This window comes from Corvus cornix, chromosome 19, assembly GCF_000738735.6.
Source record: "Corvus cornix cornix isolate S_Up_H32 chromosome 19, ASM73873v5, whole genome shotgun sequence".
NCBI classification, from domain to species: Eukaryota; Metazoa; Chordata; class Aves; order Passeriformes; family Corvidae; genus Corvus; species Corvus cornix.
The window spans coordinates 3,248,282-3,274,222 of record NC_046348.1 but is presented as its reverse complement, the minus strand read 5'-3'; the positions used below and the strand labels follow the sequence as shown (position 1 = coordinate 3,274,222).

The window sequence follows — 25,941 nt, the reverse complement described above, 5'->3', positions numbered from 1 at the left end:
GGAGTGCTAAGAGGGAAGAGAAGGAGAGAGGGCGCTGAGGGTCCCATGGGAGGGAAGGCTCAGCCCTGAGCACCTCCAGCCACCCCAAAAGCACTTCCAGCCCAAATGCTGCTCCAGTGAGTGTGACAGAGCACAAGGCGGGCAGGTGGCAGCAGGTGACACGTCCCCAGGGGAGTGGACCAGAGGCATTGTCTTGGGGTGACTTTGTGATGTGTATCCCCTATCGCTGCCCCATGCCCAGAAATTAATTTTGTGCCTTTCTGTGCCTTTAAACTGAGCCTGAGAGGGGGAAGAGACAAAACCGAGGGAACTTTCTAAGCAGTTTGTTTTCATGTTTTCAAGGACACAGAGATAGAGGCAGCTCTGTGTTCAGCTGTGGCGGCAGAGCGAGAGTGGGGAAAGCACCCTGCTTGCTTTCAGCCAGTTTTTCAGCTCCTTTTTCTTTCTCCAGGGAGAGACAGAGAGTTGAACTTTGGTTTTCCTGCGACTTTGTTTTTTCTTTTTTTTTCTCTGCTGGGCTATTTCAACACCAGAATACATCGGGAGGAATTTCCACCGAGGCCTTGGCCCTGGAGGTGGGCCCATCCCCCGTCCCAGCTCCAAGGAGGGGGAGAGAGATCTACAGAAGGACTCTGACATTTTCCCAGGTTTCTCTCAGCAGAGCGAGAGGTTTCATTATTTAGCATCATTATCCTTTTCCTGTGTGTTTGTTAAATAAATAGTTTTCATCTCTTTCACTTTCCTTGGAGGAAAATTTTTTTTTCCCCAACCTGGTAGGGGAGGGCTGGTTGTAACCTGCTTTCTATCAGAGGATATATTTCTAAATTTGGCCAAACCGGCACAGGTATCCCTCATCCAGCCCTACCTAAGCACAGCCTCCAGCCCCAAGAAGACACTCTGGGAGGCTGGCAGCACCCTACTTGCACTACTTCTGCCCAGAAAGCCTGGAGGCAAGGCCACAGCAGTGCCCTGGCTTGTGTCCTGCCCTTCCTGTGCCGTGCTGCCGGGACATGCCAGACCCCACACGGGCACAGGAAGGACCCGCGGGGATCATTCTGCAGTGCTGGGGGCAACTGTACCCAGCCCTGCTCAAAGGCAAAATCACAGAATCACTAAGGTTGGAAAAGACCTCAAAGATTATCAACTCCATCCTGTGACCGATCCCCACCTTATCAACCAGACCAGAGAACTGAATGCCACATCCAGTTGTTCCTTCAACACCTCCAGCAATGGGGACTCTACCACCTCCCTGGGCTGCCTGTTCCAATGCCTGACCACCCTTTCAGTGGAGAAATTAGTCCTGATACCCAACCTGAAACCCCACTGGCACAATTTCAGGCTGTTTCCTCTTGTCCTGTCCCTTGTTCCCTGGGAGCTGAGCCCAACCCCCACCTGGCTGCACCCTCCTGTCAGGGAGTTGTTGAGAGCGAGAAGGTCCCCCCTGAGCCTCCTTTGCTCCAGACAGAGCTCCCCCAGCTTGCTCAGCTGCTTCTCATCATCCTTGTGCTCCAGACCCTTCCCCAGCTCCGTTCCTGTCTCTGGACAGTCTCTGCACAGCAAGGGAACAGGGAATGTCAGATGTGCCTGGTGCCACCAGCACTCAGATGTGTTGGTGCAGGTGTCTGTACACCTGGAGGAGCCCCAGACAGCACAGCCTTACCTCCAGGAGACGACACTGGTGACATCTCCAGGGTACGCCTGCACTGGTTCTGCAGCTATTCTAAGCCAGCAACAGCAGAATATTTATGGAGATCCTCAGCTCATCTTCTCCCTCCTCCACCACAAAGCTTACATGAACGCCGCTGGCAGCTCCAGCTCCATCCTCTGCTTGAGAGGTGCTGGCCCAGAGCAAGGTCACAACAGCTCCCAAGCATCTCAGCTCAAAATCCAGCAATGACGTGACGTGCCATCCAAGCGATGCTTCTGCTGTTCCAAAATTGTTTTTCCTAAAATCCACTTCATTCTCATTCAGCTGAAAACTATCAACATATGTTGATCTACAGCCAAATATAGCCTGGGTGTTGAGTGACACCCTTCCTGCTCACTAGCACACCATGCGACACATCTTTTGCTTAAGAAGTTATTTAACTCAGTGTTTATTTTCTCAGATTGTTATTTTATGTTCCCATGGTCATCCCACATGTCTACAAAATTCATTTGATTTTTGGAGGAACATGGAGTTTTGCACAAAATCAGCTGGAAAAAAGCATTTTAAATGGCTTTCAGACATTAAATAAACCTACCTGAATATTCACAGCAAATAAAAAGCATGTCAAAATGTACCTTGTGTTTGAAAGAAACTCATTAAACAGAAAATTTTAACTCAAGTTAGGAAAAGGATTTGTTTCACTCAGGTCTAGCAACTCTTCACTCCCCAAACATGGGCAAAGCAGCCCAAACCGGATTTCCAAAGAGCTGATAAAAGCTCTGGGTATTCAGAGTGGGCTCTGAAAGCCCCCAAAAGCACACACTGAAACTGGGGTCCTTGTCCTTCATGTGATTAAGAGAAAGATATTTTTGAAGTGTTTATCCCATGGGGTAATATACAAAATTTATAAGTATATATATAATATATACTTCTATATTATATATGCATATAGAAACATAGAAAAAACTGTCGAGACCTCTGGGAAGCTGCATCACTGGCTGCATTTCTGGACCGGGGATGCCTTTAGGAATTGTGACCCCAAGCCCCCTCCCTGTACCTGGATCTGCCACAGGCAGGTCCAGATCTGATGAGACTCTTCTGTCTGGAAATGACCACAGCAAAGCCAGAATAAATGCCCATAATCTTAATGCTCAATTACTCCTAGTTTACAACATGTTAACAAGGGGGAATCGGCTCCTCATTCCTTCTTCTACCCAGTGTTTTGCTAATACCAAAGTCCATACAAACTGGAGAAGACACAAATACCTACAGAAACATCAAGCTTCAAGCACCAGGCATGTCTAAATCAGCTTTCCAGTTTGGCTCATCCCAAATTTCATACAGAATGTGGGAAGGGAGGAGAGAGCAGGCCAGGCTCTGGGAAGACACAGCCACATTGCCCAGGAGAGGCTGGAACTGGTCTGTGTCACTGCAGGACAAAGGTGGTGGTGATCCCAGGTGGGGCACAGGACAAGTGAGGACAGGCTGAGAGAAGCAGGGCCCGGTCAGCTGAAGGTGACAAAGCCCAGAGAGATCCTTTTGTTACAATGATCCAGAGGGAGCAAAGAGAGAAGCTGGAGCAAAACTCATCTTGGAAGTGCACAGGAGCAGGAAAAGAGATGAGGGACAAAGCTGGGACATGGAATTCCATTTACATATTAAGGGGGGGAAAAAATCTTCATAAGAGTGGTGAAACACTGGAAAAGGGCCCGGAGGACCCACAGTCTGTGGTGTCTCCATCCCTCTGCGTTCTGGGGAGACAAACACCTGTAGAAGCTCAGAGCTGGGGACCAGCCAGGCCAGAAGCCAAAGCTCCAAAATGGAGCAGTGTCACGCTGCCAACCTAAGGACTCTGTGCCACGGCCCAGAGGTGCTCCCCTGCCCCCAGTGAAATGCTAAAAAATGCCCACATTGCAAGAAAATGTCCCACCTCCCTGACTGAGGGAGTTGGGGTTGTTCAGCCTGGAGAAGAGAAGGCTCTGGGGAGACCTTAAAGTCACTTCCAGGGCTAAAAGGGCTCTAGGAGAGCTGGAGAGGGACTTTGGACAACGGTCTGAAGTGACACAACAAGGGAGAATGGCTTCCCACTGCCAGAGGGCAGGGTTAGATGGGATACTGGGAAGAGATTTTTCCCTGTGAGGGTGGTGAGGCACTGGCACAGGTTACCCAGAGCAGATGTGGCTGCCTCATCCCTCGAGTATTCAAGGTCAGGTTGGACAGGGCTTGGAGCACTCTCGTCTAGCAGAAGGTGTCCCTGCCCTTGGCAGCGGGTTGGACTGGATCACCTTTGAAGGTACCTTCCAACCCAAACCACTCCATGGCTTTATGGTGGAGCAGAGCCCTGAATCCCACTCTCCCACATACCAGGATGATATCTGAACCACAGAGTTCAACACAGACCAAATCTAAATCCTGCTCAAATCTACAGCCATGGGTTATGCAGCTCCCATTTGTGGCCACCTCCAGTTTCCCCAGACACTGCCAAAGTAAAGCCTTTTCCTGAGAAACAAGGACACATCACAGCTAATACCAGGGACCACCACCACTGACTGCCATCTCCCCCCCCTGACACTGGCACTGGCACCTGCATCTGGGATGACATCAGCTCTTGAGGAGCTCAGCACAGAGCATGGAGCAGAACACCTCGGGGGTTCACAGCACTGCTTTCAGCACACAGAAGTGTCTCTGGAGTGGGAAGGGAAGTTTTTTCGTGGAAGGGATCTGCTGTCAGCCTGACACTGCCCAGCTGCAGCAGAGCTCTGTCCACACTGGATCCTTCTGGAAGGAACAGAAGAGCTGCCCTGCAGCAGAACTTGCTGCTCTCCTGTTGCTGCACCATCCTTTGGCTCTGCCATGCCCCAGAAATTCCCTGTCCTGCCTGCTCTAGAGACAGGTTGGCCTTTCCCCTCCCCCAGCTTTGTAGAGGACAGTTCCCTCATGGCCTCAGGCTGAGCTGGGACAGCTGGTGCAGGGCTGGAGGACACTGGGGTTCCAGCTGGGAGCTGCAGAGCTGACTCATTACCATCACTGCCATATTGATCCGGCACCAAATGCGGATGGGAGAGAAGGCTCCCTGAGTGTCTTCCCAGGCTGAGGAGGAGATAAACTACAAAAGCCAAAACTCCTCCAGCACCACTGCAGAGCATGGAGAAATCAGGACTTCTTGTGTGTGCATAACCCCCTGTGAGAGCTACAGATCTACATCTGGATCCCCCCCCAGATGATGAAGAGCAGCACTGGCAGCTTCTGTTACCTTTATCCCTTTAATGGGATACACACTCTTGGTTGCAGAACAAGGCTCTGAGATGCCTTGTCTTCACCCACATCCCCCAGTACAGAGGACACAGCTCTGCAGCGATGCAAGGACAGATTTCAGGCTGGATCAACAGCTGCATCCTACCAAGTACTCTCTCACCAAAGCATCACCAGAAGGTAAAAACTACACACCAGCTCTGCACGGTTGGGCAGGAAGACAGAGTTTCACCCAGAGAAATCTGCTCCATAGCCAAGCACAGACCTCCTCTCCCAGCACCTCCTGGGATCCCTCAGCTGCCACTTCCCACCTTCCCCTTCCTGGTGCCACAGGGCAGAGGCTCACCTGAGTTTTCCTTATCCGCAAGTCAGCCGATGACCTGTTCAGTCCTTCCTCTTGCTCGATACTCTGCTCAATGCCTGGTCAGGGTAGAAGGACACATTATTTTGCGCTGTTTGAAGAACAATCATTAAGGTTGGAAAGGACCCCCAAGATCATCAAATCCAACCTTCAACCAATTACCTCTAGCTCATTAAACCGTGCTGTCAAATGCCACATCTACTCATTTTTTGAACACTTCCAAGGATGGTGACTCCACCACTTTGCCAGACCGCCTGTTCCAGTGCTTAACCAAAGGAAAAGGATTGTTTGGCAAAGGGACTGCGAAAGACTGGATTCAGGAGCAGCTGGTACTGGGCAGTTCCCAAATCCTGACCCCACCATTCAGCCTGGCAGCAAAGCCCTGTTTCATGACTGAAAAACACCTGGTGCCTGGCCATTGACTGCGATTTGGGGCTGAAAGGGCAGCACTGTCATCCCCAGGCTGGTGAGCCAGGATTTCCATACAAAATCAATGTGATGCTTAGGTCTGATTGCCAGTATTCAAACTGGAGAGCTGTTCCCACCAGAAAGGCAGGAGGAGGAAATCCAGAACTGAAGTGTCTCTGCAAAATACCAAACCTCAAGACTCCTCCAGGAAACCTAAAAATAGCAGCTCCTCCAGCTGCCTGGACTGGCACAGGGAGGACCCACCATGCCAGCATGAGTGTGCTGCACCGTGCTGAGCACTCATGTAGCAGGGCAGGGATCTGCTCCTTTAATTACACAGCTAATTGAGATGAAGCCCTCACTGCCCAAAGCCTGTGGACCATGGCAGGGAGGAGCACCATCATGTCCCACCATGCTTCAAGCAGGGAGAGGTCACAGGGGTGCAGGGCAGTAGGACTGGCACAGAGCAGGACAGTGCAATCCTGCCCCATCCCTGGAAGTGTCCAAGGCCAGGTTAGATGGGGCTTGGAGCAACCTGGTGTAGTGGAAGTTGTCCCTGCCTATGTCAGGGAGTGAAATGAAATTACCTTTAAGGCCTCTTACAACTCAAACCATTCCATCATTCCAGGATTCTATGAAACCTGATCCTCAAGGCCAGCTCAGGACATACTAATTCAAAGACTTAATTTCAAAACTTGGAAGAAAGCTCCCATCAGCAGGCTGGTCAGTGTGCAGAGACACATATCTCCACATAAACCACCTGGTGTGAGCTGGTGGCATCCCCTGAGTCTGGCTGAAGACCCCATTCCTAACACTGATGTCCCACAGCTCTCTGAGCCCAGCTGTCCCCAGCACCTTCCATTCTGGAGCAGGTCCCTCAAGCCCAGCACAGGGCAGGTTCCTCCTGTAGCAAGGACTCCTGATTCCCTGGAGCTGCCCCCTCACAGTACAACTCAGCATATTTCATCAGCAACTGGGCTTCCTCCACACTTGTCACAAACCACTCCCAAGGAATGGTATTGGCAAACACTGGGCATTTCTGATAATTAGTAAAATCACATTCTCCCAAGAAGCTGGTAATTAGAATTAGCCCGTGCATGAGTAATGTCTGGCCTGAAGAAGTCAGTTTGTTATCAGCAGATGTTGTTTTTGATCAGTCCTGACTGTTTTCTGTCATTGATCATGCTGGCCATGAGGCGATTTGGGACAAAACACAAGGACTAATCATCTGCTGCTCCAGGTAAATATGATACCAGTCTTTTCTGGAAGCAGGAAACAGGAATTGGAGCCTTCAGGCTTTCAAAGTCCCTTATAAAACACTGAACAAAACACTTCTGGAAAAGGATTTTTGTTTTGTATGGGCCAAACCCCATCACCAGGGATCCTGGTGTGTCCAGGGCCATGGGAATGAATCCATTAGACTATGGAATAGATAAGATGGCCCCTGGCTCTCCTTCCTGGCTCTAGTTGAGATCACGTGCTAGGAGGATAAAGGGAGCATGGGAACAGTGGAGATACAGGTCTCCTGGCCCACACATGGGACATGGCCACACCAGTGGTGACCAATTTAACAAAGGGCTCCAGGCACATCTGAGTCCTCCATGACTGTGAGATGTCTACAAAACCCTGGGATTAGTGAGGACACTGCTGCCTTGGGGGAAGCACCAGCTCCTCTCCTACCTTTCAGACACAGCCAGGTCTTCTGCACCAATCTCAACCAAACCCCAGACTGATGTCCAAGACCACCACAGTCAAATCCAAGATAACAGAGGTGACCTGCCTCCCATCTGAAGATGCTTCCATCCTCTCTGACTCCCTCAGTCCCCTGGGGTCCAGTCTTGGAATTCTGGGCTTGTCCGAGTGCTCCAGCATAACCCTGACCATCAGTGGGTCGACAGTCACCTTGTTCTTACACCCCAGACTGACTGACTCTTCCAATAGTGGAAACTGGAGGTCATATCCTGCAGCACATCCCACAGCAGCACCTCTTCACTCACACTGAATACAACCTGTGGCCATGCTGGGGGTTTGTCCAGCATCCAACCCCTGCCAGTGGTGTGGCACAGGACTTACTCAGAGCCCACCAGCTGCTCGTGGTCCCATTCCCTCCATTACATTTTGGGAACGGGGCACAAGGGGGCAAATTCACAAAGGGCAAATTAAAGCACCTGGAGGGTGCAGCAGAGAGGAAAGGTGATGCCCATCCCTGAGAGTATTCCCAGCCTGGGACAGGAGTGCTCCAGGCAGAGCTCCGCAGCTCCATCACAGGCCAACACTCACTCTTTAGTTTGGAGCGCACTTTGTTCGCCGTCTTCTTTATATCAGACATCAGCTCTTCCAGCTCCTCCTTTGTTTCTGGGGAGAGAGGAAAGAGCAAACATGGATGTGCTGCAGAGACCAATAAAATCTGCTGCCCTGCAGAGTGTAGAGACCAGAGCTATGAGCACTTCAACCCCCTACCTGGAAGAATTTCCAACCCCTGACTGAGAACACTCCCATCCCCAGACTGAGAGCACTTCCACCCTCAGACTGGGAACACTTCCAACTCCAGACTGGGAGCACTTCCACCTCCACACTGGAAGCACTCCCATTTCCAGACTGGGAGAGCTCCCATCCATAGACTGGGAACATTCCACCCCCAGACTGAGAGCACTCTTGCCTCCAGACTGGGATAGCTCCCACCTCCAGACTGGGAGCACTCTTGCCCCTAGACTGGGAACATTCCCATATCTAGACTGGGAGAACTCCCACCTTCAGACTGGGAGCACTTCCACATCCAGACTGGGAGCACTCCCACCTCATGCTCCGTGCTGGACTCTCCTTCCACTCCTGAGACCTCCAGCTGCTTCCAGCTCTGGGGCCCCAAGACAAGTGTTAAACTGAACAAGAGTGAGGTCAGCTTGGACATGGGGAAGAAATGTTGGACCGTGAGGTTGGTGAGGCCCTGGCACAGGCTGCCCAGAGAAGCTGTGGCTGCCCCATCCCAGGAAGTGTCTGAGGCCAGGCTGGATGGGGCTTGGAGCAACCTGAGATAGTGGAGGGTGTCCCTGCCCATGGCAGGGAGGTGGAATGAGATGACCTTTCAAAGTCCCTTCAAACCCAAACCATCCTGTGAATCTGTGATCACATACAGGTTCCTCTCCCAGAAACCAGCATGCCCTGAAAGAAGCCAGGATTTGCAGATGTGGCTCTCACCAACCTGTGCTTCAGGAACTGCCAGGCCCCCTGTACACAGCAGCCCCTGTACACAGCCCCATGCCCAGAATGCTGGGACCCAACTATGGTCTGCCAGTGCAGCTCTCCCTGCTGCCACCCCAATATTCCCTCTTGATTTTGATGAGATCAAGACTTAATTAAATAAAACTTTGTTTAATAGAGCTGAGGCATATTGACTGACTCATGTCAATGGCATAATTAGAAAATCCTGATAATGGAAATGTGTTGGGGGAAGGTCCTATCGTACTGGCGGCTGTACACATTCCCATCCCCGAGCTACAAGCTTCAGCACTACTAGGAAAAAAAGAGAAGGAACACATCTGTGAAGTCCTTCACCCCAGGGTATTTGCTGGAGAACAGGCACAAATGCAGTGACAGGAACAGGATATTTTCAGTTTGAGTTATCATTTAAGTGACTAGTTATTTTTTTTCTCCATTCTTAAAAAACTTGTAATAGTAAGAAATAAAGAAATAATAAGAAATTTAATACTAAGAAATTTCTTGAAAGAATTTGCAATAATAGGAAAATAATAAGCAATAATAAACTGTTAAAATAAGAAATTAATAACTGTAATAATAAGGAATTACTAATTATTTCTCAATAAAGAAATAAACCAGTGGGCTGAGTAACTCCTTGCAGCCATCCAGCCTGGGCAAGCTGACAAGGACCAGGAGTACTGGAGACAGCAGGCTGCCACAGACATGGGGATGGTCTGGGAGTTGGGATTATCCACCTGGAAAGAGGAAAGCCAAAGTGGTTCCTACTGCTGTCTGAGACTACCCTGCAGGAGGGTGGAGAGAAGGTGGGGCCAGGTGTCCTGCTGGTCCTTGGAGGTGACTACTGATGCTTGGAGCTGCACTGGAAGAGGACAAGCAGTGCTGGACCAAGCAAAATGCAAATTCAATATTAAGAAGAAGAACAGTCATAAAGGCAGTCAAATACCGGATGCAGAGAGGCTGTGGGATGTGTGTCCTTATGGATATTCAGCACAAGGCTGGGTGAAAGGCTGAGCATTGGACCTGCTGGAGGGGATCGGCCAGGGGCCTCCAAGGTCCCTTCCCACCCATATCCACCTTCAATTCTATTGAACAATTTCACATAACTCACTGCCATGTACTTTCCCTTCTCCCCGGCAATCTGGGCTGATGGATCTCCCCCTCTACTCTGCTCTTGTGAGACCTCACTTGCAGACCTGCTTCCAGCTCTGGAGTCCCCAGCCTAGGAAGGATGTGGAGCTACTGGAGCAAGTGCAGAGGAGACCACAGAAATGACCTGAGGGCTGGAGCCCCTCTGCTCTGGAGCCAGGCTGGGAGAGCTGGAGGTGTTCAGCCTGGAGAAGAGAAGGCTCTGGGGAGACCTTAGAGCCCCCTTCAGGGCCTAAAGGGGCTCCAGAAGAGCTGGAGAGGGACTTTGAACAAGGAATGGAGGGACAGAACAAGGGAGAATGGCTTCTGCACTGAGAGAGGGCAGGGTTAGATGGGAGAAAAGCAGATTCTTCCCTGTGAGGGTGGTGAGGTCCTGGCACAGAGTGCCCAGAGCAGCTGTGGTTGCCCCATCCCTGGAAGTGTCCAAGGCTGGGCAGGGCTTGGAGCAACCTTGTCTAGTGGAAGGTGTCCCTGCCCATGGCAGGGTGATTAGATGATGAGATGAGATGAGATGACATAAGATGAGATGAGATGAGATGGTATTTAAGGTCCTTTAACATTCTGTGATGCACTGCTGTGAAGCTGCCACTGAGGACAAGTGGTGAGTACAGTCCTGTGCTGGCCACTCAGGGAGCGGACAAGACTGCACGGGTGGAAGGAGGGAACAGGGAATGGGGCTGGGTGCCTTCCCTCAAAATATTTCCAACTGAGCAAGCAGCATGGAGAGACGTCCTTCTGGCCTGATTTGAGTCACAGGCCATGTGAGGATTACTTGGCGGCCTGGCAAGCACAGGCTGCCCAGACAACTATTTTCATATCCACGGTGTCTGTTTAAGTGACTCACTCAGATCTGTTTAACCATTCGCAGCAAGTGACATACAGCTATGGGAAGCTGAAGTACCACAACATTACTGTGCCACGGCCGGCCTCACTTCATGCCAGAGTGGCACTGAGGGGGCAGATGGGATGTTTTAGAGGATGAGTCAAGCTCCCCATACCCCACAGCCCACGTAGGATGTCTGCTCCATTCCCACTGGCACTGAGCACAGTGGGAGCAGAGATGTCCCCATGGCCACATGTCCCCACTGGGAGGGAGGAGGAGTCTTTGGTCCAAGGTCGAGTCTTATACCCTTGAGAAGCCCCAGGGCCTGCTGTGACCTGCCTGGGAGGGAGCCCAGGCAGTGCAGAGAGCAGGCAGGGGTGCAGGCAGGGGTGGGTAGTCTTTCTCCTCCCTCTGCCAACAGCTAGTGAGGCCCTCATCCGACGGAGAGCAGACACCCAGCCCAGGGTGGTAACACTGCAAGCAGGCAGGAGATGCAGGCAGGCAGGAACAGGTAGGCAAAAGCAGGTAGGAGCAGGTAGGAGGGGGCAGGAGCAGGCAGGCAGAAGCAAGCAGGAGCAAGCAGGAATAGGCAGGCAGGCAGGGACAGGTAGACAGGAGCAGGCAGGAGCAGGCAGGCAGAAGCAAGCAGGCCAGGAAGGAGCAGACAGGATCAAACAGGAGCAGGCAGGATCAAGAAGGAGCAGGCAGGAGTAGGCAGAAGCAGAAGGGAGGAACAGGCATGAAGGCAGGAGCAGGCAGGAGCAGGAAGGAGCAGGAAGGAGCAGGCAGGCAGGATCAAGAAGGAGCAGGCAGGACGGCAGGAGTGGGCAGAAGAGCAGGCAGGTGCTGGCAGGCACAGCTCTCCACCCTTCACAGGTAGGTAAGTGCAGGCACTGCCACTGTAGCTCTCTGGATATCACGGTGACAGTGACTTTGCACACAAGGTGCTCAGCCCTCGAGCTGCCTCACTCTTTGCTGGGACTAAGAAACTTCACCTCGGCAACCTGCAAGTCTTTACTGACAACAACCAACCAACATCATCGAGAAAAGTGCAATTCCAAGCTAATTCCAAGCTGAGTTACCTGGCAAAGCTGGAAGGAATCTTTTTGGCAAAGACTTAGCTCTTTCAACAAAAAATTAAAGAAGATCCTGAGAACAGTTCCTTGAAGGCAATTTAGAAAAAATAAACCTTTCTTGTTTATCTTGGCACTTTCCTTAAGGGAATGTTGGGTATTTTTTAAAGGTGAATGCAAAGAGGAAGCACAGACCTGACAGGCCCACAATGATCTGGTCTCTGGGAGCAAATCATAAGGAATCCTTCCTAGGAACTCTATGGAAACATTTTCCATAGTCTTTCATGGCCTTAAAGCAATACAAATGAAATCTGTTTTAAAAGCCACTAGGCAGGAGATTGTCTAGAAAGGTCCTGCACCTGGGTCAGGGCAATCCCCAGTACCAGCACAGACTGGGGGATGGATGGATGGATGGATGGACGGATGGATGGATGGATGGATGGATGGAGAGCAGCTCTGTGGAGAAGGACTTTCCAGCTGAAGTCCCATTTGCCAAAAGAGATTTGGGATATCAATGACCTCTGTGCAGTCCTTCAGTTCCCAAAGGCCGATGTTTATTCTTGGAAACAGAGCTCAGAGTTTCACATTGCAACTTATTCATTCAAGCTGTGGAAAACAAGAAGAAAAACATCAGATGCTGACTCAACCCTTTCCTAATTTTCCAGAATTTTTTTCAACTCTGACCAACACAACCATTTGCAGCAGGTATGACAGAATGGGGAGCAGACAGAGGGGGACAGGAGAGAACTGCTCAACCCCTGCTCCAAGCAGAGCCAGGCCTGTCCTTTCCATGCAGGTGCAACACAAGGAGCTCCAGCTGCCTGCCAAGCTGTAGAAACATGGCAAAGCCATCCATCTGCCTTTGCCAGGAGCAGGGCATGGGAGGTGACCAGTACTATCAGGAAGGACCAGCAGCCCCAGGATTTTTAACTTCCTGCATGCCAGGAACAAATCCTGTTCAAGGTTCAGCAAGGAGAGACACTGCCAGGGTTCAAGGTCAGTGCAAAATGTCCAGGCTTTTACACAGGAGCAGAACAGAGATGATTCACAGAAGGGTCTGAAAAGCTTGTGGGATCCCCTGGGATGAAAGGTACACTCTGAAACACCTCATCCATCCACCCAGCTGTGTACTGGGGTGATCCAGAACAGATTACATTGTAGCTTTTGACTTTTTACATCATCGAAAAGGAAGCAGGTGACATCACAGAATCCTAGAATCACAGAGTGGTTTGAGTTGGAATGGATGTTAAAGATCATTCCAACCCCCTGCCATGGGCAGGGACACCTTCAACTAGACCAGGTTGCTCCAAACCCTGTCCAGTCTGGCCTTGGACACTTCCAGGGATGGGGCATTTAACTGAGTTCCTATAACATATTCACAGGTAATTAAAAGCTGGTACCATCAGTGGAATTGCATTTATATAATAGCATTTGATACCAGTGGTGATGGATCCTGTTTCCCAAATTCTGAACTCTCAACATGATCTCCACAGGCTGTCAGGCCAGTCCAACCACTGAGAAGGACAGAGTCTGAGGCCAGTGGCCGGACACTGGGGGTTTTCCACCAGTAACTGGGCTTTTAACACCAGAGTGGCCACGGGCAACCTCGCATCCCAAGCCCAGCACAGCCCTTCCACAGCCTGTCACTGAGCTAGCTATCCCAAACACCTTCAGGATGTTCTCATTCTGTGGTCATCTTCCTCCAACTGTTCCTGATGCTCCAAACTAGCCTCAGAGCTGGTAAACTTCCACAGGAGGCCAATCTCAGGATGAAAGGAGAGCTGCACCATGTGCTAACCACAGAGTCACAGAATCATTAAGGTTGGGAAAGACATTCAAGATCAGCAAGTCCAACATTTGACCAAATACTACCATGTCCACTAAACCACAGCACTACACACCCAGTTGTTCACTGAACACCCCCAGGGATGGTGACTCCACCACAGTCCTGGGACAAGACTTAACCACTCTTTCAGTGAAGAATTTTTTCCTAATATCCAACCTAAACCTCTCCTGGCACAACTTCAGACTATTTCCTCTTGTCTTGCCCCTTGTTCCCTGGGAGCTGAGCCTGATCCCCACCTGGTTCCTGTCAGGGAGTTGTAGAGAGTGAGAAGGTCCCCCCTGAGCTTCCTTTTTTCCAGACAGAGCTCCCCCAGCTCCCTCAGCTTCTCCTGGTGCTCCAGGCCCTTCCCCAGCGCCGTTCCCTTCTCTGGACACACTCCAGCCCCTTGATGTCTTTCTTGGAGTGAGCAGCCCAGAACTCAACACAGGATTTGAGGTGTGGCCTCACCAGTGCCCAGCACAGATGGATGGTCTCTGCCCTGGTACCACTATTGCTGGTAACAACAGCTTCTTCTGCAGCCACTTGCTGGGTGTTTATAACCCAACAGCACAAATGAGGGGATCACAGTGCTCACACCAAATGACCTTGGTTTGGTGACAATCCCATGCAAGGGTGGCAGAGCAGAACCAGTGCAGCGCCTCACTCCAGTTTCTCTGTTTTCAGAGGAAGTTGTATTTCATTTTTTTTCCAATTAACACTAAAACACCACTGTTTTAAAAGTGAGGGGAAAAGGAGAGTCAAGCTAATGACATAATTAATGCCTGTACATTGACATGAGCTTGAACCCAACTACTGTAACAACACGGCTCCCAAAGTCAGCTGCCCGTCCTGCCTGAAGAGGGCTCATGGAGCCTCACACTCAGCAGCAAACCCAGACCCACAGCTCATCTCCAGCATCCTTAGCCCAACACATCCCACACTGCTTTTCCAGCTTACAGCTCCACTGGAGCGGCTGTTGGGAAAGCAGGAGGTCACTGAGCTGGCAGGAAGCAGCAAGGATCAACAGCTCCAAGCAGGGGGAGTTGAGGAGATCTTTTAATTAAAAGCAAGCAACTGATCTGATGGAAGCCCTGATGGAAGCACAGGATCCGGTGAGCGCTGTGGGGGCGAGGGCAGATGGCTGCACCCCCAGGACTCATCCCACCTTCACGAGCAGCACCCAATTAAGACAGCAAAATTTATGCAAGCAAACAGCTGTGGATGGCTGCTCCCACCTGCTGCAAACATGCCCATCTGTCAGAGCTTCTCAGGCCTGCAGCACCATCCCCAAAGTTGCTCTCCTGGAGCAATTAACCGGCTGATGAATGAACACTCCTTCCCTTTCCATGGCCTTCTTCTGTCTTCCCTATGGCTCTCCTCCAAGCCCTTCCATTCATCCTCTTAGCTCCAGGGCAGCACTAGAGAAATCAGTACCCTCCACTGCCTGCTCCCATTCTGCTTGGAGCCACATACAAACCCCTGTCAGCTCCAAGAGGGACACAGGGCACTTAAGAGGCAGTGCTGGAGCTCACAGGGACCGAAGCCACCCTAGCCCTCCCACAGACACTGAGGGCACAGGTACCAACTAAAGCTCCTCAGCTCTATTTTTACAACACTGACTCCACTAATTGTCTTACCTTCTTTAGTTCTCCCAATTGAATTCCACTTCACATATTCCATTATTTTACTCAGAAGCAAGGTCAGTTTAATCAGTCAATAATTACCCAGTTCATTCCCTCTCTCTTTAAAATCAATGCTCTTCTACCTCCCAAGCTCCCAGTGCCTACCAGGTATGCCAGAAATTATTGGAAATCAACACTAATGGCAAAGGCATCATCTTACTCAGCTCCTGGAAAACCTCTTGATCAATACCTTCAGGTATCCTGAATCCAGCAGCGTCTATTTTTGGTATCGACTGTTTAGCAACAAACCAATTTACTGCTGGAATGTTGGAATTTAATCAATGTAAGATACACCATGTGTTTCCCAAAAAAAGAGAAGCGTTTCCCATATGTTTGTGTCTTTTCTGCATTATTCTCCCATTTTCCTTTATTAATGCACCAAAATGGTTGACAGGTTCTGCTCTTCTTTAAGCACCTCGAGAAAATTTCAGTTTGTCCTTCAGGCCACTGCTGGGTGGGTTTTCTGGCTCCCTGTGACTCCCAGCTCCAGTTTCTGTGACACTGGGAGAGGGTGGGAAAATATTCTCCTCCTCACCACGTATGGGAGAACAGAGCCGAATGTAAATCCACGGCAAGGGAAAGTTCAAGAGTGGGAGGTACAAAGAAGAGGTAAGAAACACTGAGGCATACAGGGAGGATAAAGTGTTTTAAATTTGTTCTGTGAGCACTTGATATCAAGGAGCAAGATAGGACCATCCAGATGATTGAGTGTCCCTGGTACTGAGACCTGCCCCAAGGGGTCCTTCTCCCAGGCTGTAACAAAGCTATTTCACACTTCATGCAAACAAATCTTTCTTCCAGGTCTGAGGAACATAAACTAGGCTGAATTTGGGATCACAGACAGCAACTGCAATTCTCTAGTGTTTTAACTGGTCTCGTAACAGAGATGTCTGGAGCAATTAAATAATTCCTTTTTGTCCCAAGCTTTAATCACAGGACTCACAGGGTGGTTTGGGCTGGAAGGGACCTTCAAAGATCATCCAGTACAACCCATTGCCATGGGTGGGGACACCTTTCACTAGACCAGGTTGCTCCAAGCCCCGTGCAATCTGGCCTTAAACACTTCCAGGGATGGGGCAACCACTGCTTCTCTGGGCAACCTGTGCCAGCCCCTCATGGTCTGACATTTCTTCCCTATGTCCAACCTGACTCCACCCTCAGTTCAACACCATTGTCCTGTGCTGGGACCCCAGAGGTGGAGGCAGCTCCAGGGTGTCTCAGGAGAGTGGAGCAGAGGGGGAGCATCCCCTCCCTCCCCTGCTGCCCACACTGCTGGGGATGAGCCCAGCAGACACTTGGCTTTCTGTGCTGACAGTGCCCATCGCTGGGTCACGTCCTATTTGTCACTCCCCAGGATCCTCCAGTCCTTCTCTGCAGGGTGTTCTCCATCCACCCCTTCATCTCTCCAGCTTTCCCCCAGTTTCTGCTGGCACTGGGGATTGCCCTGACCCAAGTGCAGGACATTGCTTTTGGCCTAGTTGAAGTCCATGAAGCTCTCATGCTTTTGGCAACTTTATTCCTGATACTTCAGTATCCTAAGGCACTTTACCCATCCCTCCCCAGGTCCCAGGAAACACCACAGCTCTTTTCAAAATCAGACACACCCCAAATGCTGTATTTAAATTGTTTCAGATGAGAGAGTGAGTCTGTGCCCATGAGGGGCCCTATGATTGAGCATCCTGAAGGATGGGGAAGAAGGAGGGCCTGATGGAGGGACTGCATCCAGCACAGGAGGGAGGAAAGTCCTTCACCCCTGCACAAGGTGATGCAAATCACACAGAGTGAGCCCATTTGGACAGAGAGACACAGGGCTTTGTGCAGAAAGGAAGCCAGCTGAGGAATTGTGGAAAGGTTATTTTTAGAGTTGTACATTTCCATGACAAAGAGCAAGTATTACCTCTGGCTGAAAACCTTTTATAGCATTGGCAGAAAAAACTGACCAGAAGTAGTTCTACCTCCCAGAGCTTCAGCTGGGAGCGTGCTTGAGATGCTGCTGTTGGTACCCAAAGCAGCAAGTGTGAAATAAAGGCTCAAAAGGCACGCACAGAGTTCAGACACCGGAACCTGCCAAATCCAGACCTTTTTCCTCAAAAACAAAAGGCAGGGAGGGGTGGTTTATATTTTTAAACACTGACCGAAGTGCAGAGAACTGTGTGATTTAATTAAAATTGTCAGGTCTCAGCGAGGACAACACACAGGCAGGTCACAGTAGCTAGGAAGGGCTTTAAGGACATCCTGCAGCCACTGTCAGCTGCAGCCATCATCCCTGCACAGTGGCTGTCTGGCAGCTTCTTCAGACTCCATCAACTCATGGAAATGGGATAGCCCAAAACTTCAAGTTGGAAGGAAGGTACAACCCACAGTCTGCCCTGTAAATTTGAGCAATCCAAATGGCTCATTCTCAGGGAAAGGTCAAAAAGGGAAAAAAATCCACCTCACAGTGGTGGGTACTTGTTCAAGGATCTTTTCCGTATAGCCACAGACTTGCAGGGTGGTTTGGGCTGGAAAGGACCTTAAAACTCATCTCATTCCAATCCCCTGGCATGGGCAGGGACACCCTCCACTGGACCAGGTTGCTCTAAGCCCCGTCCAATCTGGTTTTGAGCATTTCCAAGGATGGGGCAGCCACAGCTGCTCTGGGCAGCCTGTGCCAGGGCCTCACCACCCTCATGGTACAACATTTCTTCCTTATGTCCAGCCCAAAATTTATTGCAAGGCAGAGTTTGGTCCATCCAGCTCCACCAGCACTCAGGTCTCCAAACACAGGAGTGAGCCAGCTCCATGCCTGCATGTGAGATACTTGTGCTGGACCCTCTTCCATGATCCCTGTCCCAAGGCTGACTCGCTGCCCTCTATCCTTCACCTGTTAATTTACTGAAATCAGAAACAACTTGTTCCTGATGCAGCTCTGGAGCAGAAAACACACCTGCCACTGGCTGGGGACCTCCCTCCCCCAGCAGAGTGAACAACTGGCAGCCTCTGACCAGTCCCCTCAGCACACAGCTCTGGCCAGTGCCTCCCCATCCATTGACCCTGCACTCTCCAGGCGCTGCTTCGGAGCTGTGTGCCATGGGAGTCACATGCCACGTGGGCTTGTGTGCTGTGGGAACTGGAGAAGCCATGTGCTGCGGGAGCTGCAGGAGGTGTGCGGGATAGGAGGCGTGCGCTGTGAGAGTTGCACGTTTTGGGAGCTGTGTGGGAACTTTATGCCAAAGGAGCCATGTGCAATGGGAGCTACACATTGTGGGAGCTGTGTAGGAGCCAAGTGGTGTGGGAGGTCTGTACCATGAGAGCGGTCTGCCATGGGACCCATATGCTGTGGGAGCTGTGTGCAATGGCAGCTGTGTGCCATAGGAGCCATGTGCCAAAGGAGCTGTGTGCTGTGGGAGATCTGTGCCATAGGAGTCATGTGCCACAGGAGTTGTGTGCCATCGGAGCTGTGTGCCATAAGAGTTCTGTGCCATGAGAGCTCTATGCCACAGGAGCCATGTGCCATGGGAGCTCTGTGCTGTGTGAGCCATGTGCCATAGGAGCCATGTGCTCTGGGATCTCTGTGCCATGGGAGCCACAAGCATTGGCAGCCATGTGTCACAGGAGCTGTGTGCTGCGTGAGCCATGTGCTGTGGGAGCTGTGTGCTGTGGGAGTCGTGTGCCATGGGAGCTGTGTGCCATAGGAGCTGTGTGCTGTGGGAGCTGTGTGCCATAGGAGCCGTGTGCCATAGGAGCCGTGTGCCATAGGAGCTGTGTGCCATTGGAGCTGTGTGCTGTGGGAGCTGTGTGCCATAGGAGCCGTGTGCCATAGGAGCTGTGTGCCATAGGAGCTGTGTGCTGTGGGAGCTGTGTGCTGTGGGAGTCGTGTGCTGTGGGAGCTGTGTGCCATAGGAGCTGTGTGCTGTGGGAGGTGTGTGCCATAGGAGCTGTGTGCTGTGGGAGCTGTGTGCCATAGGAGCCGTGTGCCATAGGAGCTGTGTGCCATTGGAGCTGTGTGCTGTGGGAGCTGTGTGCTGTGGGAGCTGTGTGCTGTGGGAGCTGTGTGCCATAGGAGCTGTGTGCCATAGGAGCCGTGTGCTGTGGGAGCTGTGTGCCATAGGAGCTGTGTGCCATTGGAGCTGTGTGCTGCGGGAGCTGTGTGCCATAGGAGCCGTGTGCTGTGGGAGCTGTGTGCTGTGGGAGCTGTGGGCCATAGGAGCCGTGTGCCATAGGAGCTGTGTGCCATAGGAGCTGTGTGCTGTGGGAGGTGTGTGCCATTGGAGCTGTGTGCTGTGGGAGGTGTGTGCCATTGGAGCTGTGTGCCATAGGAGCTGTGTGCTGTGGGAGCTGTGTGCCATTGGAGCTGTGTGCTGTGGGAGCCGTGTGCCATAGGAGCCGTGTGCCATTGGAGCTGTGTGCTGTGGGAGCCGTGTGCCATAGGAGCTGTGTGCTGTGGGAGCCGTGTGCCATAGGAGCTGTGTGCTGTGGGAGGTGTGTGCCATTGGAGCTGTGTGCTGTGGGAGCCGTGTGCCATAGGAGCTGTGTGCTGTGGGAGCCGTGTGCCATAGGAGCTGTGTGCCATAGGAGCTGTGTGCTGTGGGAGCTGTGTGCCATAGGAGCTGTGTGCTGTGGGAGTTGTGTGCCATAGGAGCTGTGTGCCATAGGAGCTGTGTGCTGTGGGAGTTGTGTGCCATAGGAGCTGTGTGCTGTGGGAGTTGTGTGCCATAGGAGCTGTGTGCCATAGGAGCTGTGTGCCATAGGAGCTGTGTGCTGTGGGAGCTGTGTGCTGTGGGAGCTGTGTGCCATTGGAGCTGTGTGCCATTGGAGCTGTGTGCCATAGGAGCTGTGTGCCATTGGAGCTGTGTGCCATAGGAGCTGTGTGCTGTGGGAGCTGTGTGCCATTGGAGCTGTGTGCCATTGGAGCTGTGTGCTGTGGGAGTCGTGTGCCATAGGAGCTGTGTGCTGTGGGAGCTGTGTGCCATTGGAGCCGTGTGCCATAGGAGCTGTGTGCCATAGGAGCTGTGTGCCATTGGAGCCATGTGCCATAGGAGCTGTGTGCCATAGGAGCTGTGTGCTGTGGGAGGTGTGTGCCATTGGAGCCGTGTGCTGTGGGAGTCGTGTGCCATAGGAGCTGTGTGCTGTGGGAGCTGTGTGCCATAGGAGCTGTGTGCCATTGGAGCCGTGTGCCATAGGAGCTGTGTGCCATAGGAGCTGTGTGCCATTGGAGCCGTGTGCCATTGGAGCTGTGTGCCATAGGAGCTGTGTGCTGTAGGAGCCGTGTGCTGTGGGAGGTGTGTGGCAGCCGTGAACCACACAAGCCACACGCATCAGTACCCGTGGCCATGGCCAGCAGTGCCGACGTGCTCCTCGGCACACTCGCTCCAGCCTCCCACTCCTCCCTAGCGCAAGCGTCAGCTGCCAGCGTCACTGCCGTGTCATCAGCTGCCTTTTCCACAGTGCTCATTAATTCATTGGAGGGGAAATCTCCCCTCCAATGGAGGAGGGCACAGGGAATCCCAAAAGCAAGCGGACCTTGCTTTCTTGCTGGTTCACCACCCCAGTTTTTCCACAGTGTCGTTGCTCTGTGCTCTCTCTGCAGGGCAGGTGACCTCTGACGGAGGGAGGGAGGGGGGGAGAAAACCTAAATATGTCTTTAACAATAAAGATGAAATCACACAACTGGAATGAACAGAAAATAACAGAGACACTAGAAATTCCTGCAAAAGAATGCAAGGATATGCTTGTGCTGGATAGGAAGAGGGTGGAAACAGGATGGATGCAGGTCTGGCATTGCACAGAACAATGGCCAAGGACTCACTTGCCCTGCCCAACTCTTGAACAGGCAGTATTTTTGTGTACTGTCTCCTGGTGGTCCCTGTGCTTCCCCCTTGGCACCTACTCTCCCATTACCTCCCGGCCCCACATCCCTGCAGCCTCCTCCCAAGCCCTCCTCCCCGCTGTTATGTTGGACTCCTCTTGCTGTCCGTCTCCCTTAATTATGGCTTCCCCAGCCTGCTCTGTCTTCACACTCTGGAATTCACTCTCCTCTGCCACTTCATTCTCCAGATTCCTTCCTCTGCCAGGATTTGTCTTCCCCATTCTCTCTGATCCTGGGTTCGGTTTCAGGCCCCTCATGAAAGAAAGACATTAAAGAGCTGGGCAAGAATCCAGAGCACCAGGAACAGCTGAGGAGCTGGGGGGGGGGGGGGGGGCTCAGCCTGAAGAAAAGGAGGCTCAGGGGGGACCTTCTTCCTTTCTACAACTCCCTGACAGGAGGGTGGAGGCGGGTGAGGGTCAGGCTCAGCTCCCAGGGAACAAGGGACAGTACAAGAGGAAATGGCCTAAAGTTGCGCCAGGGGAGGTTTAGGTTGGGTATGGAGGACAATTTGTTCATAAAAGGGCTGTCAAGCCCTTGCACAGCTGCCCAGGGAAGTGACGGAGCCGCTATCCCTGGACAGGTTTAACAGATGTGTGGATGTGGCACCTGGGGACATGGGTTAGTGGTGGCCTTGGCAGTGCTGGGGGAACGGTACAACTTAATGATCTTGGAAGTCTTTTCCAACCATAATGAATCCATGATTCTATCCCACAGACATCAGCAACCCCAACGCAATCACAGCAGCCCCTCGTCCTCCTCCTCTCCTGTTTGTAGAAAGGGATGTCCTTCACTCTGCAGGGTGGTATTTCTACCTTTTAGAGAGCAGGATTTATATTCTCTGGGGGGAATCCTTGGGGAAATCTTGCACTGAGGTATCTTCCATCTGTGTGTGGCCATACCCAGGGTATTCTGTACACTCATAGTGTATCCTGGTCCTCCTCACCGTCCCCCGAGAGAGAGGCTCTTCCCCCAATAACTACCTTCTTCAAAGTTATCCTTTCCCACATTTGCAGTCCCTCAAAGCAAGATGTGCAGGGAAGGACAAGCACAAAGGAGAGTGTCTCTGTTTTACAGCAGGATATAGTATCCAGGGACATGTGGGTATATCTCACCCATGCCACCAAGCTGGACACAGGGACCAGATGATTAAAGACTCAGGGTGGGATAGGAACAACATAATGTATGACTCCCATTGTGGGGGTCAATCCTGGGGCAAGTTCCATTCAGTGTTTTCATTAAGAGTTTACAGACTGGAGGAAAACCCACCCACCAGCTTGCAGGGGTGGCACAGGAGAGCTGTGTTGGCTTTACATAGCTGATGGAAAGGCACACTTGATTAATGACAAATCCAGGCTAAAGTCAATTACAGAAATACTGGAGAAGGACAAATCTCAGCTGGTTCCTAGGGATAACAATAATCTTAACAGTCAAATACAATTCCAGAACCTTGTATCTGCTCATATGCTGGGGGGAGGTTCCAAGGAAGGCTGCAGCCAATGGCAGGAAGGTATGTGTGGGGATCTGTCTTGGTTTGAAAGACAGGTGTCTGCCAAGGAAGAGAACTCCTAAAACCACAACAGGAACAAAGGCATTTTTTTCCTTGGGAGAGAGCAAATCTGAGCAGGAGTTGGGCAGACTGAGTCTCCCCAAGCTCAAATCAGCACCATGCTGAGGACAGGCAGTGCAGGCAGTTGGGGTCTGTGATCGCAGCCCCTAACACAACACTGACCCCGAGTTCCACACTGCCCAGACAAGGACATACCATGAGAAAATCAAGTGCAACAGCGGCTGGAAAGCAGGATTTCACCCAAGAGAGGTCCAGAGATTCTGCCTGATTGCTGCACATGGGTCCTGCCCATACACACAGCAGCCTCAATACCACCTAATGTCACCACAAATCTGGTTAATCCAATTTTCGAGAAGTTGGTGATCACTAATGCTTGGCTTGCCGGCTTCTTGCAGTCTGTGCTTATCGAATCTCTTCCTTCTGGGTTGAGGGAAGCTCAGGATTCCCATTTCAGGCTCAGGGATGCCACAGGACTCCCAGCCTGGCACTGGGACTGTCTCACATACCACACCAGCGTGCAATGGTCAGGAGTGACAGGTTCTGGTTTCCACCTCAGGAACTAACAACAGTCTCTGAACTTCTGAGAACCACACACTAACCATCACAGGACATTGTCCACTTGATAGTGAAGGCCTGTGTTCTCAAGCAGCTCCCTCTGACCCAAAGTTCACATTCTCTGGACCAAAGTAGGCACCAAATCTGCACTTGGGTTGTCAGGCATCTCCACTGAGTGAGGCCTCATCCCTTTCATGAAGGATTCATCATCTGAGCCCTTTGGCATGGCAGGATTTCAGTCTTTCCTGCTTTTGACCTCCCACAGCCTCCAGGGTTGGAGCAGAGGTCTGTGCCAACACCAACCAGCCTGTGGTTGTGTAAGGAAAGAGGTTTTACTACGATGGTGACTGACCACACGTCACACAGAGACACTGTGGAGTCTCCACACTTGGGGATATTCATACACCATCTGGACACGGCCCTGGGAAACCTGCTCCAGGTGACCCATCTTGACCCAGGTGACCAGGTGATTTCCAAAGGTCACTTCCCACTTCAACCAATCTGCTTCTGTAAAAATAAGGAGCTGCAGGGCCCTGTGATGCATCAGACCAGACAAAAGACACTGCTACGCTGTGTTATGGGGTGTCACAGGAGGTCACATGGCAGAACATCACCTGTCCCATGCAGCAGATGGGACATGCAGCACTCCCATACAGGGCTGGAGTAAGGTGGGTAAGGGGCACAGCCTGCACCTTTGCTGGAAACACACAAAGGGAAATTCCTCATCTGGACACTGGCTGAAGCAGCTGGGAGGTGACCCAGCAAAGCAAGGAGATGGCATTAACAGTAAAAATTGGTCAATAACAAGAGAAAATGCCTTACAGACGGAGATCCCACAGACATGATTGTTACAATCTGCTCTTACCTTACAGGGACAAAATGCTGGAAACTGAAGAGCTGGTCAGTCTCCATCATGTCCTTTCATCAAAACCTTGATCCCCTGGACCCTCTCCTTTGTCAAACTCAATGTACCAAGTCCAGTGGTAGGGAGAACCGGGACACACACCCAGCTCAAGGCACAGGAGTGCCAGGTAGCACTGTGGTCCTGCACCACTGGCACCATCTGGTTGGGAAGCCCAGCCATCCCCCACCCATGTCTGATGGCACCAACCAGTTGCCTTTCTCTCTGCACTGCCTGTCTGTCCATGTCCTGCAACATAGGATGCTCTTAATCTCCTCCCCCAGACACACTGTAAGGACTAAGGAACAACCAGGAATAAACAGCAGCATCACATTCAACAAGGATGCAAAATCCAAGACCGGAGCAGTGCTGCTGCTGTGGCCAGACGGCTCTGAAGAGGTGAATTTCCATCAAGTTTTTGTGAAGAAAATCCCAGCCTTTCACACTGAAAACACCACATCAAGCAATAACAGTTTAGGCTGGTGCTGCCTTTCAGCAGGATTGCACACAGACATACTGGCCACAAAGCTGTTCCCCTCTGGCACAACCAGCATCCCAATAGAGACAAGTCCATTTCCTCTTACCATCAATTATTACATATTAGGAACCTGCAAGGATTGAATAGAATGTTCCAAAGCTCTTCCTAGTTGTTTCAGTATCTCCCTCCTGCCAAGGTGAGGTGGGACCTTCTGCCCTCACGCTGTGGAAGATGCCATGTGACAGATGAAGCTCCCAAACACCCTGACAACACAGAGAGATAAAGACTAACACCCTTCCCCAGCACCAGTGCTTGCCCCAGATTGACCCAAGTGAGAGGTTGGTCAGCATGAGATGGCTGGCAAGCAAGGGTGACAGCTCTGCAGCAGATTTTATCCACTGCTTCCCTGGGGCTTGCTCTGATGACACTTAACAAGGGGCCACATCTCCATGCCACAGCACAGGGCACTGGCCCCAACTGTGCACACAACAGCAGCTTGTCAGCACTGTGGCCCAGCTCTGCCCTCTCCATCCTGACATTTCAATAGCTCTGTGGGAGCTATTTTGGTCTCTGCCAAGGGCAGAGCTCTGGCACAGGCAGACAGAGGAAGGGGGAGACAAGGGGGATGCAGGAGGTGAAGCCCCACAGACGATGCACAGAGGAGCATCACTACCCATGTCCTGGAGCCCACTGCCCCATGCTGGCCACACAGGCTGCTTGAGTGAAGGGTGGATTTGCTTCCAGCCTGCCCTAGGCTGGGGAGTTGGGAAACTCCACAGAGCTGTACTGGAGGAGGACATGGAACCATCCCACGCAGGGAAACCTGACCCACCAAACCCCTTCCACCACCTCCAGAAGCAGCAAGATCTGCACATCCCAGCTTGGACAGGCACAGGTTGAGCCTGTGCCAGAGCAGGAGTAGCTCAGCAGAGCACCAGGAGCCTGCATAGTACTTCAGAGAATCACAGTATCATGGACTGGTCTGGGTTTGAAGGGATCTTAAAGTTCATCTTGTTCCACCCCCTGCCATGGGCAGAGACACCTTCCACTGTCCCAGGCTGCTCCAAGCCCTGTCAAACCCGGCCTTGGACACTTCCAGGGATGGGGCAGCCACAGCTCCTCTGGGCAACCTGTGCCAGGGTCTCACCTTCCTCACAG

The 25,941-nt window shown here is 51.6% G+C and overlaps 1 protein-coding gene across 1 annotated transcript in view; it reads right to left on the bottom strand.

Annotated features, from left to right (window-relative positions):
* The window catches only part of STX1A (syntaxin 1A), a 75,228-nt gene that overhangs the window by 12,734 nt on the left and 36,553 nt on the right, over positions 1 to 25,941 (bottom strand). Inside the window, exons 4-6 of the mRNA XM_039562692.1 lie at positions 7,950 to 8,024; positions 5,247 to 5,320; positions 1 to 6 (exon numbers count right to left, since the gene is read on the bottom strand). The exon at positions 1 to 6 is cut by the window's left edge and continues 103 nt beyond it. Of these exons, the coding sequence (XP_039418626.1) occupies positions 1 to 6; positions 5,247 to 5,320; positions 7,950 to 8,024 (155 nt within the window). The remainder of the gene's footprint in view (positions 7 to 5,246; positions 5,321 to 7,949; positions 8,025 to 25,941) is intronic.